The sequence below is a fragment of the Haemorhous mexicanus genome, chromosome 1 (genome assembly GCF_027477595.1).
Source record: "Haemorhous mexicanus isolate bHaeMex1 chromosome 1, bHaeMex1.pri, whole genome shotgun sequence".
NCBI classification, from domain to species: domain Eukaryota; kingdom Metazoa; phylum Chordata; class Aves; order Passeriformes; family Fringillidae; genus Haemorhous; species Haemorhous mexicanus.
The window spans coordinates 42,772,838-42,791,238 of NC_082341.1; the positions used below are offsets into that span (position 1 = coordinate 42,772,838).

General features: G+C 39.5%; 1 protein-coding gene across 1 annotated transcript in view; it reads right to left on the reverse strand.

Annotated features, from left to right (window-relative positions):
• The window catches only part of EAF1 (ELL associated factor 1), a 19,628-nt gene continuing 1,227 nt past the window's right edge, over window positions 1-18,401 (reverse strand). Inside the window, exons 2-6 of the mRNA XM_059847352.1 lie at window positions 16,471-16,565; window positions 12,960-13,096; window positions 10,272-10,438; window positions 3,566-3,796; window positions 1-1,645 (exon numbers count right to left, since the gene is read on the reverse strand). Coding sequence (XP_059703335.1) covers window positions 1,599-1,645; window positions 3,566-3,796; window positions 10,272-10,438; window positions 12,960-13,096; window positions 16,471-16,565 — 677 coding nt within the window. The 3' untranslated portion in view covers window positions 1-1,598. The remainder of the gene's footprint in view (window positions 1,646-3,565; window positions 3,797-10,271; window positions 10,439-12,959; window positions 13,097-16,470; window positions 16,566-18,401) is intronic.

The following is an 18,401-nucleotide window of genomic DNA, read 5'->3' on the forward strand; positions in this document are numbered from 1 at the left end:
TTGTGGCTTTTCATCAAGTATATTTCATAATTGTCCATTAAAATACATTCCTACATCACAAAACACTTTAAAAAAACCAAGTATTTTTAATGTATGTACAATAATGCAAAAATATGCCTAAATATGTATCTAATGCAAAAAAATAAACCATTTAATAAAATCTCCCTTCAAATGTCTCCTTGCTCTTCAACATGTTAAAAAAAAGGACAGAGCTCAGTAAATAAACAGGAGTTAAAACACAAACTGACAGATGAGAACAGTGCAAAGCAGACACCTGAGAAAGGAGAGGCATCTGATTCAGCTTCCCATTCCTCAGGATTACACCACAACTAAGGTGCAACTTGTCCTATGTCAGCAGAATTTTGATTTTAAGAAGTCACAAGAGGCTGCCTATGGCACTCATTTTCCATTTGAGCAAAAAAGTTAATAATAATCCAAGTAAGCACCCTTTAAACACCCTTTAAACAGGGGTGAATTTCACCCTTGGCAAATATTTTATGTTCTGTGTACTCCTGCCAAGCACAAAGAGGTCTCGTCCAATGAACAGTATGGACTAAAGTCCACCTTACAACTGTGGTGGGAGAGAGACTTCTGCTGTTTCATCGCTACTTGTTTTGTCACCTCTTCTTTTTGCACTCTCTAGGAAACTGCGAAGAGTGCTCTAGTCTTGGAATTTCAATAAGTCAAATATTTTGCATTTGTGGCATTGCAATGTCACTAGTAGTTGGGATTATAAGTATTTCTGAAGACTAGGTCTGAAAGTCTCAGTTAAATGGGACCCTTCAGTTTCTAAAGAAAATGACTATCTGACTCTTACTTGGATGAGTTTAGGTGATTGATGTGTATCCCTTATCTTGCTAGACTCACTGCCCTCGGAGCACAGCAGGCTGTATGTGACACAGAGCTCTTGTCTGCAGAAGCAATCTGAGGAGGTTTCAGTATTGCTCCATACAGGGAAGGTGGCAGGAACTGAAGCACTATTTAAAAAACCTGCATATAAGGCACTGATGCAGCAAGGTTTGTGACTAACATGGTTTAATCATTCCTATTGTCCAACTGTTTAAAAGTCAGTCTATTAAATCAACCATAAATAGCAATAAAAAGGCATTAAAAAAGTCCCAAACTAAAGAAATCAATTTAGTATTGAAACCTAATTTATGGCAGTCCCACTTCAGTGCACACACTAGCTCCTGCACGTTTTTTTAAAGTCACTGTAGGCACATGCTGACCCTATATACAAAAGTCCCCCAAGAAAGTCATGATGTGCTGAACATACCATACAAACAAGAGATTTTTAGATGACCTCACATAATTACATGTTAAACTTAGAGATGATGGACAGGAACATACATTGGCTCACCCACTGTACATATGTACTCAAAGCTTTAGCAGAATAAGAATATACACAATATATACACGTAATTCACACAGTAAAGCAGTCCTCAACATCTGCTATTTTGTAGGGCTATGCATTTCTTCTATTAAAATTCCACACATGGAACCATCTCTGTGCCAGCTCCTCTTCATAACCAATAGGATCACTTCAAGGTAAATTAGTTCTTCATGTATATGTAACAGAAACAGCAAAAGCTCAGCCTCTAGTCATCACTGTCACTCCCAGACTCACTCAACTGCAAGTCATTTCCTATGGAAAACAAAAACCAACAAAACACAACAAGTGAGTAGGCGTTAATTCACATTTCATAGCAATCACACCAAGGAACAGTCACATTTACATTGGAAGATTTAAATAAGAATTACACATGAAATGAATGCAAACATCATTTAATGAAACTGCCTAAGAACACCAAGAGCTGCATGGGGCTAATAGCTGGATTCAGGCCAAACCAAGCATCCTTGTCTCCAGAGCCACCAAAGGTGCTCCCTGGTGGGACAACAGCCCTCTCCACGCTAGCAGCTGCAGAAAACATTCCACAGCCTCCACCCACTAAAGCTCCCATATATGGCTCTGGGACAAGGCATTGGGGAATTCCTTGGCTTTCTTTACCCTTAAAAAACAGGGGGTTTTGTGTAAGGTCTTTTTTTTTTTTTTTTTTTTGTAAGGCCATTTGGGTAGTCAAGGCAAGGCCTCCACATGTCAATAAACCAAAAGGACTGTTAAAACCATCACAACTCAAGGCTGAACTAAACTGACACATGCTGTGAAGGTAAAGGTTGCCCTCCAAAGTGCAGAGATAGGATGAAAGGCCAGGATATGGAAGAAACCTACTGGCTCTGATCCTGTTTTGCAGAGCACTCATGATTTGGTGAGGTGGAAGGGATAAAAAGGTGTAAGAATCATGCTTGTGTTCTCATAATTGAAGCTAACTCTTCCAGCATTCTCCCACTGCCCTCCCCTCAAAACAGTTGCAGGGCATCTATTCAACAGACATAGAGACAAGACAGAGGAGACAAGAACTTGGGTTAGGGGTGATTATCCCCACAGCAAAAGTATTTTAAATCCAAAGGCAAAAAGTACTGCATGAAGAGAGGAGCTATCCTAGTAGTTCCCAGATTCTCCTGCAGTCAAAGGCTTCAGATCATTAAACCCATGCAGTATTGTGGTCGTGGAGAAGCAGGCAGGAGGCTGCTCACAACCAGAAACAGGAAAACGGACACAGTCCTAATGCTTTGTTGAACTTTGGATTTCACTTAGTCCTTCATTACTGGCAGGAAGACTGACAAGCCTCTAAGTTTTCCAGCAGGGCTTTTTGGTGTGGTCTGTACAATATACTTATCTTCTCAAAGCTGGAAACCTTACTCACGTCTGTATTCAGACTCCACTGATTCCCTATGAATGGGTGCCAAGAGATGTGTGCAAACATGCCTCAGGAGGAATTAAGAACAATTTATGGCAATTGCAAATTCAATATTCTAACTCGATGGAGTTAGATACCTGATGTAGCATAAGGAAAGAGCAACACAGATGCACACCATGTCCCCAGAGAGAGTCTCATGGGACAGAACTGTGCTTTAAAAATGTTCCTGACACTTTTTAAAGGGTGAAGTGAGCTTGTACTGATTCAATGCTTGCAATACCATAGCTGCAATATTTGAACATAATTTTAATTTAAATTTCCCTTCAAAATGTGGTATTTGTGAAAATACAGCTGTGACCAACACAATAAATATGCTGATAAAGTAATACTGAAGACCACAGAGACTGCACTTAGGAAACCAGGACAGCCTTGAGCTGTTCGCAGTTCTTTACAGACCTTAGCTGACACGTGTCAACCCCACTATTTCCATTTAATCTGTGTATGCACATGAAAATAATTCCCATCCTCCAGTGCACCTGATCCTCCCACACCAGTGGCTACTTGGAGGCCTGAATCAAGACCCAACAGGGACAATGGGGGCCACTGCACTGATGCCCACAGGCTCTCCACACCTTCAGACAAGTCTCAGCCCCCTGTTCATAAAATCTGCCCATGTATTTCAGCCAGTGCAGCTCCCTGGAACTACTATTTGGCAAAAGGCATTTCATGAAGTTAGCCTATCATGCTAAGTAAATGAGTGGTCATAATCAGCTTTCACCAGTGGTAAGACACAAGCATTTACTTACGGAGCGTGTTCATGAGCTGATTGCTTCCTTGTGGCCTGCTGGTGCCATTAGCAACAGCATTCCTGTTGTTATACTGCTGGTGTGGTGGCTGGGAAGGGGAAACATGTGCTGGCTCTTCCCCCTCGCTGCTGGAGCTTTCATCTTCACTCCCAGATGAGCTCTCTGAATCCGATGAGCTGCTTCCACTGCTGCTGCTCATCTGCTCAATAATTTCAACCTCTGCTCTCAGCTCTGAAATAAAAGAGAATTCATCTGATTGATACCATAAACAGGGCCCCATGGAATTTTGGAAAAGAATGTGCAAATGCAATGGTTTTGTCAAGTATAGTTTATCACACCAAAATATTTCACATGAAAGATCGAGACAGGAAGGCAAACAAAAAAAATCCTGAAAACTTTTTTACTTATTGCTGCAGTTAAATTTAAAGAAGCAACAGCATAGGTTACTATCATAAAACCTTCACTTCCACAATATTCTTTATATACTTCACACTCCTGAAAGCACTTTCAGCTTCATTATTTCTGACAGGCTATGGTCTGCAAACAAAGAGTATGCACACAAAAAGTAAGCACATTAGCTGATCGAGGAAATCTAAATCTGAATTGTTAGATGCTGGCGACATTTAGGCTTTTGGAAATCACAAAAAAACTATGTGTTGGGGGTGGGTACATGCACATGAGCAAATGATCACAACAGAAACTGTCTTGACTTCAGATAATGTATGAAACTGCTTCAGCACAGTCACACAGCCCATTGTAAACAAACTTCAGAACCAGATGGATGACATCAAATAACTTTGCAGTAGGACAGATGAGAATAGCTGGGAATTTTCACATACTGGGGAGTGGCAAAAATACCATAACCTGCTATAAAGCTTACAAGTAGCCAGGAAATAATGAAACTAGGAAGTTATACAACTCAAGACACTGCCCACTTTAGGGTTTCCAATGCAAAAAAACACTGGAACTTCATGACAGCACCACAACAGCCTCATCAGCAACAGGTAGTGTTGGCTGAATGACTGGTTACTAAAGAGCTATTAAAGTATGTCACCCCAAATTATACAATATTGTTAAATTTGTCATAATTATAAGTGGCCTGAACAGTAGTAGAGGACAACTCCTTTGTATCCACCCACGTGGCTGAGTATCTAATGACTCAGTTCATCTTGGCAGGTTTCCATGAGAGAACAACATCCACACATATATTAAGCATGGGATGTGAAACCCTCAAAATTCAGGCTTTTGTTGTGCTAGCAGTACTATACCCACAGGGTTAGAACTCAGTGCTTGTCCTGGAAACTCAGATTAAAGGGACAAGAATGAAAGAAGGGAGAGATGAGGTATTATCACCCCTACCTAACAAGTGGAGAACTGATGACAGGAGTAATTCATGTTAGGTCAGATGCATGTCACAAGTCCCTTTTTAATAAGACTCATTTTCCTTGGGCTAAAAAATAGCCCAATAAAAATAAAAGAGTAACAGCTAAAGTTTTCTAAACTTTAGAAAACATTAAAAGTCTAAAATAAAGAGTAACAGCTAAATTTTCAGCCTCTGCAGTATTTGCTGGAGAGAATTCTTCTAGCTTAGCATGTAATAGTTTGAGAAACTGTGTTTTCTTTTGCCAGATTTAAAATCACTATTTTTCACTTTCAAGGTTTAGAGCTCAATTTCAAGTGCTATGGTTATACTCCAGCTGGGTATTTAAGGATAGCAGTACTGTTTCTCCAATTTATTTCCTAAATCTAGATCTTTGCCTACACCATCTGTGTTCTCTGTAGTTTAAACCAGTGTGCCAGGTAAAACCTACTCTTTCAGCTTGAAGACTTAGCATAAGAGACCACTGGAAGAGAAAGAAAATAGGATTCAACAGAGTCATATATTGATTCAACTGGCCAACAGCAGATACTACTTTGTACTGTAATATCTTTCTCCCTTACTGCCTCTCAACACAGTCTTGCAGGCTTTAAAAATACATTTCAGGCCTGGAGTCTGATACACAAACAATGGGCATCTGTGAATCACTGCTCTCAGCCTCATATTAATGCTTTCAAATAATAATTGTTCCTTGTATTTAAGGCTAGGAAATTAACAGGGGAAAGCTAAAGGAAAGGTAACCAGGAATAAGGGTACTTTCTCTTTGAAATGCCCAGGTTTAAACTTTTTTCCTCCCAGCTTAATGATGTAAAATTTCTATATTCTTCTAGTGATGGAGTTGCATATTACAGTGATTATAATACATTGTTAGGATATCTTGGATTGCAGCAAGCACAATCACCTATCACAATTCATAGTGCAAAAAGATACAACAGACAAGTCTAACACAGGACAAGTGCCTGAGAATTACACATGTACCACTACAAAGCTGGACTCTGTGGCTGGAATGGAAGAATGTTGGCACAGGGACTGAGAACATAGAGCCCATATGTAAAATAGAGTGAAGAAAGTGAGGTGACCTTAGGCATTGGTGGTGAGAGGGAAAAGTTCAAACAAAAACACACTGCAGAGATCTAGGCAAAAAAAAAAAAAACCCAAGCAAGAAGTGTGGACTCGATACAGTAGGTGAGGAGATCACTGAAGGAAGTGATGCTGTCTGACCAACGGGAAAGGAAGATTAGCCCGGCCAATTTTAAACAGAATTGGAGATTAGTGTGAGAATGAAGAATGGGAGGTTTCTGCTGGTGAGGCAAAAAACTAAGAGCCCATAAAAGAAGCTTGGGTATGAGAAAGGAATGAGAGAATGCCTTGGAAGTAGTGCTAAAGCCCACTATGCTGAACAGAGGCAAGAAAAGGCAAAACAGAACCAGTATCACAAGCTTCAAGGACTGGGAAGTTAAGGCTGTTATCAGTGACACTGGTTATGGGTAGAAACTTGGTCAGAGCCCATCTTCTGATCAACTTTTGCCTCACAGGCTGACAGCTTCCCCCCAGACCTCTGTAGTCTCTTGTTCCTTAAGCCCAGAATTTTAAACACCTTGTCTGAGCAGATGAGAGAAAAGCAATTGTTTTCACGAATGTTCTGGTGGCTGCAGCACCACTAGAAGTCTGTCAAGAGAAACTCAGCAGGACCACTAAGGAATTCTGTTCAAAACACTCTTGTCTTACACTGTCAGTGACTAAGCCAATGATGACATCAAAGCTTTATAGGAAAAACACAGCTGCTATACAATGGTTTGATTTGCATTTTCCCATTTGACTGCTATGCTTAGTACAGCTATAGGTACTGAAGACGTGGGTTAAACATTTACTCATGGTGCTTCCAATTAAAATAGCCGTGTGTGCATGTGCACATATATTCTAAGCTGAACAACGAAAGAATTTGACCTTTCCTAGATCTTTCTGCGCCGTAAGATCAAACACCTCATGTCGATGCACCTTTGCAGTTTAAAAGATGACAAGAGTCAGGATGTGCAGCAGTTACTTTTAAAAAAGCTTTCCATACAGTACAGTTTTGAGCACTTGCCTTAATTGAGTCTACATCATCTGAAAAGGCTGACACTGCTTTGGGAACCTTACCTTCACTACATTTCATGTTACAGCTGTAAGATTTCTTTCAAGAAGTCAAAATGACCATTTTACACTGGCAGGCAATGCAGGTTTTAGAGTAAAAAAAATAAATTCAAGGTCACAAATCATTATCCAAACAGAACAGCCTTTCTCAACAGGGCTGTCTTCTGTATATATTCAGTATCAAATACCATAAGAGCGTTTAACTGTTCCTACTTCTTCTCTCAATTCCAACAGGTTGTGCAGATTTTTTAACTAAAGCCTTCACCTTAGACTGCAAAAATACCAAGGACTGCCAGAAAAAAGTAATTTAGCTTTAGGGAGGGTTAAGTTTGAATGCCTATAGCAGAACACTTACTGGTAATAATAGAATGCAAGGTCGAGAAATCAACTTGATACTGGCACCCTGAGCAGGTGGAGATGGCAGCTAGAAGAGGCAGTATTTTATACTGATGTGCAGAAAATTTGACTGAGGTGTTCTTGAGAGACAAACAGTGCTATGGCATAATCTTTACATACCACGGCTACATTCCAGGTAAATAAAATCTGCTCAGATTTTTAAGCACTGAGTCTTCAAACCTGAAATATGTTTCTGTGGGATTTTTTTCTCAAATGTTGTAATCATGTCAATATTATTGCATGCTGTAATTTTTCAGTATTATTGACATATATCAATATGTTGCATGCCGTAATTATGTCAATGCTGTTGAAAACATTTCTGCTGTGGTCAAATTGGTCTGATAAATGTCAATTATTTTGTGGAAATAAATGGCAGTATGGTGGTATATGTGTGCAAATGTTCACAGCTTAATGAGACAGCACCAGAGATAGCTGAGTGTTCAATGGAACAAACTCCTCCCCTCTCCTATGCTCCCTTCCAGCACGAGGACAATATAGAAGCTTGAAGAGGAAAGGACTTCACTTGTGCAAAACTCTCGACACAGCCTCCCAAAAGCCTCTGTCCATGAAGGAAGGGAGTGGTTCAATTCCCAGATGCTCTGACTCTGTCCTCAGACACTGCTGTTTGGACAGCTGTGTAGTGGGACAGAACTGACCTACCTGAAAGTTCATTTCCAGCTCATCTGTAAGGAAGGGGTGGAAATGTACAGCTGAGGGTGCCAGAGAAAGCAGAAACCTGCACTGAGGTTACCTTAAAACTACTGTTAAACATCATGAGGGCTGTGTGTCTCACCACACCCTTAAGTAGGGCATACTGGAAGCAAGAGGCTGTCAAAGTGCCAGAGATCCTTGCAAGAAGCTCCTTTGGGAATTTTAAGTTCTGTGCTGTGTTCATTAAACAAAACCCACAGAATTTCAGCTTTCTGTTTATCTTTCTTTCATACAGAGGAAGTACTTCAACCAAAACTAAAACCACTACTTGAATGGAAAGAACACATGCCCTTCAGAACTTACAAGTTTGTGTTCATAAAAACACACATTAAGGGAAGACAACAGGATTGCAGACTACCTTACAGCTTTTACAGGTCATTGTCTATATTTCATTGTGGAATGGGGCCGTTTTAATTCTACCTTTTTAAAGTAGGTTCTTATGATATAAATGGTTTAGCAATGCTGACACTCTAGATCATCAGTGCTGGAAAAAGTTATACACTATAAGCAAAAACACCTCTAGCCAGGCTTTTCGCTCTTCTGGGGCTTTGTACAACTCCTCCTAAAAAGCACCAAATTAAAGTCCTATTTTTAGTACAACTCTAACTCTTGATTTTGGAAACAAAACCCCACAGGTTATTTATTTGGAGGTACTTTCATATAAAAGATTATCAGGTAGCAAAAAAAAAAATTAGGATAGCTCTGAAAAATGTGACTTATACTTCAGACCACTAGAAAATGATCTTTTAGAATAGGCATCACCCCAGACAAATGTAATTATTTTACTGTAATACAACCTTTACAAATTGCTGTACATATACAAAAGAGTGCCCCAAAGGTTAAGTAACTTATTACACCCTACAGGAAAAGACATTTAAAATCCACAACTGATTTGATTTTAAAAAATTGATATATCACCTATAATCTTTTTCCTTACCTATTATACAGAAAATAAAAAAAACAGTGTAGTTAACAGAATCTCTCAGATGTTGATTCTGGCTGCTGACCAGCATCCAAATATTGAAAACACTACTGCTGCAGAAAAGTGACACCAGTCAGCACCTATGCAAATACACAGCTTAGCAGCAAAAATGTCACCTAGTGATTACCATGAACTGAAAAAATACCCTGCTCAGTAATTAACTTCATCTGGGCAATTAACATAGGCTAAGTCTACAGACAAAAATAGCTATATGGGACAGAGAAAAAAGAGAAAGAAACCCAGAAAAAAAAAAAGCAGACAGAAAGAACAAGCTTAAAATAAAATAATTGTGTCTGGTGTTGGTGCCAGAGAAGAGCCAAACAAAAATCTAAAGTCTTCCTTATCATGACTGTATCACCCACAGCAAAAACAGGTATTACATCAGTAACAAAAAAAGGGCATGGGCAAAGAAAGCTTCCTACCTGCAGCAGAACACTAAGACAAAGCTCTGCCTAAGCAGAAGAATGAGGTGAGTCAATTCCTTTAAGATATTTTTAAAATAGAGGTTTAGCAGCCATATGGCATGTGTGTCAAAGCTGCAAAGGAGTGGCTGTGGAAGAGGGTAAGCTGCAGGTTTGTTCACTCTCTCATTCCTCCCCTACTAGCACTGCTTGGCGTGGTGCAAGCTTGTCTGGTACTGGGAACACAGCTGCCTAGCCCCTCCATCCCACCAGCCTTACTCAGTGCAGGGTAACTTTCTCCAAGTGACTTGACTGCGTAAGGAGACCTTGGACCATTACACTTTGTTATTGCTGCTGTGGTGGCCTAAGACACCTGTGCAATTGGTCCAGCGCTGAGCTACAGGTTTCTGAATTCACAATAATTTTTTTCTTCTTTCCCAAACAGAAAAATAGCTTGGAAGAGAAAAAATTATCCAGAAGGAGGAAGTTTTCTCATGCCAGAGAAGATGGATGGCAATATAAATATCTATTCTAGTAGAAGAGAATAAATAATCACTTTACTAAGATGAATAAAGAAACAAGATATAAAGAAGTCAACACAGCTGTCAAGTACCATCTTTTAGTCCCTGAATGTTTTTAGAAATTGCACCGCCACAGTTTTTATTAGAAAGAAGAAAGATAAAAAAACTACAAACCCTTCTTTACCTCTCTTAATATCATCCAGCTGGGGCTCTGGTGAAGGATTATCCTTCAAAGGAGAAGTTTTAGGTCCAACTGCTGGCTTGGTTGGGGCTCTGAACTGTGGAGGAGGCTGAGATGCTCGGGCAGACTGTTGCTCTATTCGGGCTTGGATCTTGCTGCTGCCCTCTGCTCTGAAGAAACAAGCAGACACATTTAGCGGTACTGTGCAACTATGTCCAGCTTTTTCAATATCCTTATGCTAATGCATCATCTGTGACTTCCTTTTGTACAGATCTCTAATTTGTTTTACAAGGATGAAGACTGAATTACAGCTTTTTGTATGCGACACTTTTAATAACAAAGAAACATATACAACTACACTGCAACACCCTTAAAAAATGTATTTTCAAATCCAGATGTGGTTCAGTGATGCCAAATTCTCTACCTGAACAACAATGAAGGCTTTAATTTAGCAATTAGTAGTTGTATTTTTTTAAAAAAGAATGATCAATCATAGTAATTTAAAGTAACTACAAATCCATTCACAACAAAATCCTGCTTAAAACAGCCACAGCAAAAGAAACAATTTTCTCACTTGCAATTAAATCATCTCAAACTGAACTCTCTTAGAGGTCAACTTGGCTAGAGTAATCACTCTTACTGCTAAATGCAGCATACAAGCATTTAATTCCTGGGTTGTATCCATTTGCTGTTAGCTCTTCAAAACAGTTTAAGCTGTTTCCTTAGTGGAAAATAGTCTCTAGAATAACACTATGCCAATCTGTTCAGTTCAAACCAGGTATTTCTGCCTTTTACTGAACTTCTGATGTGATTGAGATTGCAGAACAGTCAATATCCTTGGCAGAAAAAGAAACCCAAAAAAACCAACCACAAACCCCAAGTAGGTTCCTTTACAGTACGCCATAGTAAGGCTAAAGGGTGTGGTGAATTTATTGCATAATAGCAAAGCCTTTGGGGTTATGGCTTTGTGCAGTGCAGCACAGAAGCACGTTGTGGATATTAGAGCTCAGTTTCTGTTCTAGGAGGGTCCCAGCTCAGCAGTTTTACACTTCATGTCTGGAAACTAATCCCATAATGCGAGATAAGTTAAACCAGCCCATGTTGAACTTCCTGGGGATTCACCTAAACCACCTGTGGTAGGAGAGCTGGTACATGGAGCGTTTACTGGGATAACTCTGTGCCTCAGTGAACTCTAGATTCAGCCTCACACAGAACCCCCTCTTCATTCATCAGTGACATGCAGCTGTTGGATACCACATTAATGCAGCTTATCTGCAGCAGAAGTGAGGAGTTGGGAAGATACTCACTGTATCAAGTGGAAGGCAAAAGTCAAAGATTTCCAGTATTAATTATGCTCTTGGAACTACAGATGGTTTTATGTGGAGTAAGTTCACTTACACCCCTGTGAATGCCATCAAGGTATTAACACTAAAAGCCCTGTTCCCACAGTGTCAACAGGTTGTTAAAGATCAGAGCAGCCATGGAAAATAAAAGGCACTTCTGATCTAGAAAATCAATGACTTTGCAAAGCACTATTCATCAAAACAGGGACCCCCAACCTTTTCACTACCTGAGAAAATTTGAAGTATTTTTACCCACACGAGACTCAGAACTCAGTGTAACCAAACATCTCACAGAACTCAGGCCCTCCTGCACTTATTTGCTCCCTTCTGACTTAAGCTTCACCCAGACAAAATCCAGCAGAACTGAAATTGAGAATTCCAATCTCATCTCTGATGTGCTCACATCCACTGGACAAGATGAATACTACGTGGATGAGTTTTCAAATCACTGACTCAGAGGAGTGTTACAGTCCATTTACCTTGAACTCAAGGTGCTCCTGGCAAACACCCAGCCAACTACCAATGAGCTGCTACCCACATTTCTAGCAGTTTTAGCAGCTAAGGGCTCTAGACTGCAACAAAGTGATTTTTAATGTAAAACTTCTAAACTTATTTAAGAGTTTTTTCTCCACAAGATATTCGAATGACTGCTTTCTCTTTATGTCTCACCCTGTGGTTCAGTGATGCTGAAAGATCCAGACACTTCAGGTACTTTCAGAGCAGTAGGACTGCTAAAACTTTCCAGCTGCATACTTTGTAGCATTTGTGCAGAAGAGTATTGGGTCAGAAAGGATTTCTGGCTCCATCAATTCTTCTAGGTAAAACACCATAACCATTATTTCTACAGCTCTGCCCACCTTCACCAGCTGGAGGCTTTGTACTTGTGTTTCACTTAATATATTGCTTATCCAATATGAGAATGAGTGTTTCTTGTTCCCTAAGATTATGTTATTGAAATGTCCTGACTCCCACAGGAAGCTGTAGGGAACAAACCTAGGAAGTCCAGTAATCCTTTTGACAATCTAATATTTTCATGGGGTTTTTTTGGCTAACTAGAGATTCTTGAAGCACATCCCATCCTTCAGCCAGCATCTAAAGCCTCAAATCATCACAGGTACTTCACTGAAAACTATAATTATGTCATTTCAGCTGTGGAGAATTTACAAATTCTTTACTCTCGGATTCACATTCCTATTTGCATTTTTAGGCATGATAATTGGCCATGTAAAGCTCAGGTTTAGTAATTAAACATCACTACAAAATAAGAGAGTTCTGTTTCAAAACCCAGTTTTAATATGAAACTTCAGCAATAATTAATCCTATCAATTAACCCTGTTCCCAGCTTTACCTTGTTTTCTTGACTTGAATGCTGCTACTAAGTTTTTCCAGCACATATTCCCCAGTGTCATGATTGATAATAAGCACACAGTCCTTCTGATACGGCCTTTTATTTCCTTTAAAGACAGTCATTGGTGGAGTTGAACCCTGGTACAAACAAAGAGCACATATTCGTTTGGTTATATTATCCTGTCCAAAAATTTATGAATACTAAGAGGAAAGAATGTATGTTTTGTTCTGAAAAAGAGGTTAAGCACTTAATGTTTAGTACCTACAGAAAATATTCATTCATGAAGAGAGAAATACAGAGAAAATGTGCAGTAGACCAGACATTTCCTCATAGCAATATTATGCCTTTCATCATTTTAAGTGTCCCTGTTGTGACAAAACATCTTCGCCATGCCTGACTTTATTTACAGTTCTCATTCCCAAAATGGCAGCATAACTAAATTTGCATAGCTGTCCCTGACAAGTATCAGAAATCTTCTTGATGTTTCTGCCCTGGAAATCATGAGTTTGGATAAGAAATAAAGTTCTAATTATTTGTGCAGCAGAACTGTTGCCCAAGGAAATATGTGGTCAATTGAAAAAGAATTTAAACTGCACCACACATTTTACATAAATAGATATGGCAGTATTTTCACAGTGGATTACAAGCAACTGTCACTTACAAACTATGTTAAGAGCAGCTGCCTTCTTCAAAGTCAGATTAGCATGCATATGCCCATGCAATTATAATGAAATGTCTTCTCAAAGGCAAATGGGGTATTTGGATGCCTTCCAGAAAGTCCCCAAGTCCACACAACGCTACACAGAACCTTAAAAGTCTAAAGGCTTGGACTGAGAAGCAAAAAAGACAAGAAACTCATGTGGTGGTGCACACTGGCTAACTGGTAATGCTGAGATTAAGCTCAGCTCTACTGCATCCTTGCACAACCTGGCCCATACGCCTGGTTTTGAGATTACAGCCAGCTGAATCCATGATCCATCTGCATGTAATAGAATGGATACACACCTGGCCATGTCAAAAAGCTGTTACTCAAGGGGTTATGTTCTCAACTATAAAACATCCTTAGGCTTCTCTGTAATGTGTAGATACTGTATAAAAGAATGTGTTTTTAAAATTAAAAGTTTATTCATATGCATCTTTACACATACTGTAGGAAAGCAACAGAAATCAGGGAGCGTATGAAAAAACCCTGCACTCTCCTATATATTATTCTGAGTAACAAAAATGAACAATCACATTTTAACTACTCAGAAAGCAATTCCTATTCTCCATGTTGTTCACAGATAGAATATATTTGAATTTAAAATAGGTTCTGAACAGTAAGTGTGAAAAATCTGAGTTCCTAACAAAGACAAATTGAGAGAGATTCAGAAAGGATGTCTTAAGAAAGTCTAGTCTTCAAAGGCATGTTACATTTTTATCATTCCTACGTTTAAGAGAGGAAAGCAACATTTAAGAGAGTAAAAAGAAAGCTTAAAGTCAAATCCTGCTTGCTGTTGGCAACTAAGCCAGGAAACGTCTAATGCACAAACATAACGAAAATTGATCAAAGTTTGCTGGCTATCATTCTGCTACCCAGAAGCCTCCTAAAGCAGCAAAGACTGTGATTTTGGCTAAACAATATGTAGAAGTGTAAGTGCTTAAGCAAATTAAGTCCCACTCTTCTACTTAAAACTAAATGTTTAGGGTTTATGTTAGTGCCTAAGTAACAGTGCCTTACAGATTTTGCTGATTACAGGACAGAATTGTTTTCACCTGTGAGGGTTTTTTGCCTGACAGAGTTCAAGAAGCACTTGGACAATGCTCTCAGGCACATGATGTAATTCTTGGGATTGTTCTGTGCAGGGTAAGGAGCTGGATTTTGATGATCCTTGTGGGGACCCTTCCAACTCATGATAGTCTATGATCTTCTTCTGTAGTACTCTAACAAGCAGAAATTTTCTCTTTTCCAATCCAGATTGTTTTTCAAGTATTAAAGTCCAAGTACTAAATCCACATGTCGAAATAGGATTTCAATTTATCCAAGCTCCGAGAGACATCACAATATTTCCACCAAACAAATTATCAGAGATATTCTCAGGCATTAGGCAGTTTCAAAAAGAAAACCTCAATTCAGAATTTGAATCCTATCCAATTGTTGGACAACTGGGAAGCAAAGCAGCATCCAAGAAATTCAGTGAAACCTGTCAGGATGAAACAATCTTAAAACCTCTCATTCTTTTCCAGTATGCCAAGTGTTTTCCAGCTCTCTGTCGAGAACACAGGCAGCACTGCCTTGGAGCAACATACACAAAGTGGCTTGGCTGCCTCAGCCTTTGCAGCATACCATAAGCTCAAGGCTGCTCATACTGAGGGGAAGATAATCAAATTAAGCTCCTCAGCACAGAGATTTGGAAAGGAACATTACAAGTGATGCCACTCAACACAAAAAATTAATGAGCAACTCTGTTTCCAACTGATCCAAGATGAATGCTGCTGTTAGTTGTGCTCTTACCTGCTCTCCAATAGCACTACCATGCTCATCATTTCTACAGACAAAAACTCACACAAAGGAGTATGTGACCTCCTGCAGCACTGAAGGTGACCAAAGCCATATAATGAACAGGATCAGGGTGAAGCAGGCTACAGCTTCATTCAGTGAGAACTATCACAGTACCATCACCTACCAATTAAAACCAGGGGCGTGCTGGGAAGAACAATACCAAAAGGATCTGACACAGGCTTCCAAACTGACTGGTGCCCCCCTGCAGCTACCAGACCCATTGATGTCTGTGAATTCTGGTTTATTGGCTTGACACATAGCATTAACTTCAGCTAATAAACAAATCCAGTTCCAGCACACAAGCACTTTCTTTTGTTTTGGTAAGGAAACCACTGAATCTTCAATGACAAACCAGCTGCACCTATAAACAGATTGATCACTTGTTTTATTGCTGTTTGACCAACATCCTCACACAGTAGATCTTTATGGCATCATTAGGGAAGTAAGTCGATGAGAAACTACTTCATGGCCACTTAACCAGGACTGTCTCCTTGCTTCCACTGATAAAGCTAAAGGCAGGGAACCCTCTATGCCCTATCCATACACGACTGAGTAAGGGCAGGAGCAGGCTTACAGGTCTTGCCTGTGGGTTCTGAACATCCAACCTTGACTGAAGCCTGAGTTACACTGCTCTTCTTCAGCAAGACACAGCGCTAAAAATGGACGGAAACCAGGTTCATAGCTTCAGATAATAGTAAAAGTCTCCTTGCCTTTCAAGGAAGAGTAGGAAGGAAGGAATCAGAAGTAAAGAACAATTTGACAACCTTACAAATATAGCCCCTTACAAAGAGCCAACTGTATAGTCCTTTCCTAAAGTAACAAACTACAAGTCCGGCTGCTTGAATATTGAACCCCTGGTATTAATAAAGAAAGTGAAAATAGCATTTACACATTTACATTACACTGTAACAACACTGCCAATCTGTTGGAGAGAAAACAGGGGCACATGCACATATATAAGAGACTTACTGGAATATGTGGCAAAGTGATGGTAACGTCATCTCCTTTACCCACTTGGAGATCCCCCTCACAAGACGTATCAATTGATGCTGGCTTAAAATCATCTAAAGAGGAAAACAATTGTGATTACATTTGTTAGAGTCTCCAGAAGCATCAATGTGCCCTGCAAAGAGCTACCATACATTTACTGTGATTATAGGGAATGGTTAAACACACACTAGTGTTTACAGCAGGGTGGAATAACACACCAGCACCTTGTGTCTACAAGTAGCAACTCAGTCATGTGGTGGCACCATATTCTGAGCTTCCTTTTTAAAATGGAAATAAGGTTCTAGATCTTGTACTTGAACACCAAAAACAGACTTCTCCAAACCCCAGGCTTTGAGTGGCACTTGGTTTTACAGGCAAGTGTAAAACTGCACCAATCAAACTCAAAAGAGTAACAACTTCCAAAACCCTGGGCTCTGCTTAGCTCTTACCAATTGCAAACCTGAGGACTCCTCTGTGACAAACACCAATTTAATGACACCCACTTATCTAGTCTTACTGATATTTCAGTAATTTCTTTAACAGCTATCTCGCCTCCACAATTGTGCTAAAAGCTCCTCATGGGTGGAGATCTCAGCTCTCACTTCTGAGGAAAGAGAGAGGCGCTGATCTTACTACAGCAGCTTCATGCTGGTCCAAAGCCACTGTGGACAGAAAGCATCAGTGAGGGGAGGCACTGTACTGGCCTTAAACTTACACTTGTTTTAGGTATTTATGCTCTGTTGTACAATGCTTTGTCTCCCAACCAAGGCACCTCTGTTTAATGTATTCATTTGAACTGACAACATTTTAAGTCAAAAGTATTTTCCCCTCATTATTCTATTGTGCTGGTGAGCCATAAAAAAAAAAACACCTAGAAAAAAAAGCCTATCAGAACCTCTAATATCTTGAGAGAGGATTTAGACAAATTGAAATAAAATCACACAGCTATAGGCTGGTTTGCCTTGTGTTTGTTTTTTATAAGAAGCCTGCATTCAACTCCAGCATCCCTGCATCTGAAGAGGTGCAATTATATTCAGGATCAAGGCTTTTAATTACTGCATTAGTTATGAAATTAATACCTCAGAACAAATTTAAAATATAATTCCACTATGAAAAACACATTTGCAGGAGAAAAACTCCAAACCCAGGCTTGTAATAAATTCTCATTAAGAGGATGTTAGTGTTTAATTGAGTTTTACTTTGACAGCACAACAAGCAGCATCAGACACACTTGACTTAATCTTCATGCCTTAACTGCCAGATCAAATCATAGCCTTCAATTTCATCGGAGCAATCTGTTTCTAGCTATTGTTTCCCACCTACTTTATGTGCAAGCTTGCTAAATAAAATAAACCAGCTGTACAAGAGACAGTGTCTTTGCCAAAACGGGACCAAGAGTTCCAACAGCACAGTCACCAACTTAAAAGGAATATCACTACCAGACTTCTTTCTTAGGCACAGCAATATAGAGTTACTTTAAACAATCACTCAACTAATTGTTTTCATTTTGTTATCACGTGCCTGGCTAGTCCTCATCTAGATCAAGAGCACATATTTCCCTCCAAATATACCCACAGCTCTTTTCCCAAAAATCAAATGTTTTCAAGATGTGTTTTTAAAGGATAATCCAGTTTCTCAGTACAGGAATGAAGTATCTTAAGAAGGTTGAAACAAATGTAGCCTACAAAATCCTCTCATTGTAGTTTGTGTGAAGAGGATTATGGCAATAATATAATGTTTGGATCCCAGATAAATCATTCCAGAACAACGGTTAGGGGAAAAATATAACAAGACAATGAAGAAATCTCATTTAAAAGACACAGATGGAAAACAGAGCATTCAGAAAGATCTTCTGAAATAAAACTGCATGCTTCCAGTTGTAGTCTGAAGACCTTTGGCTTTGCAATCCC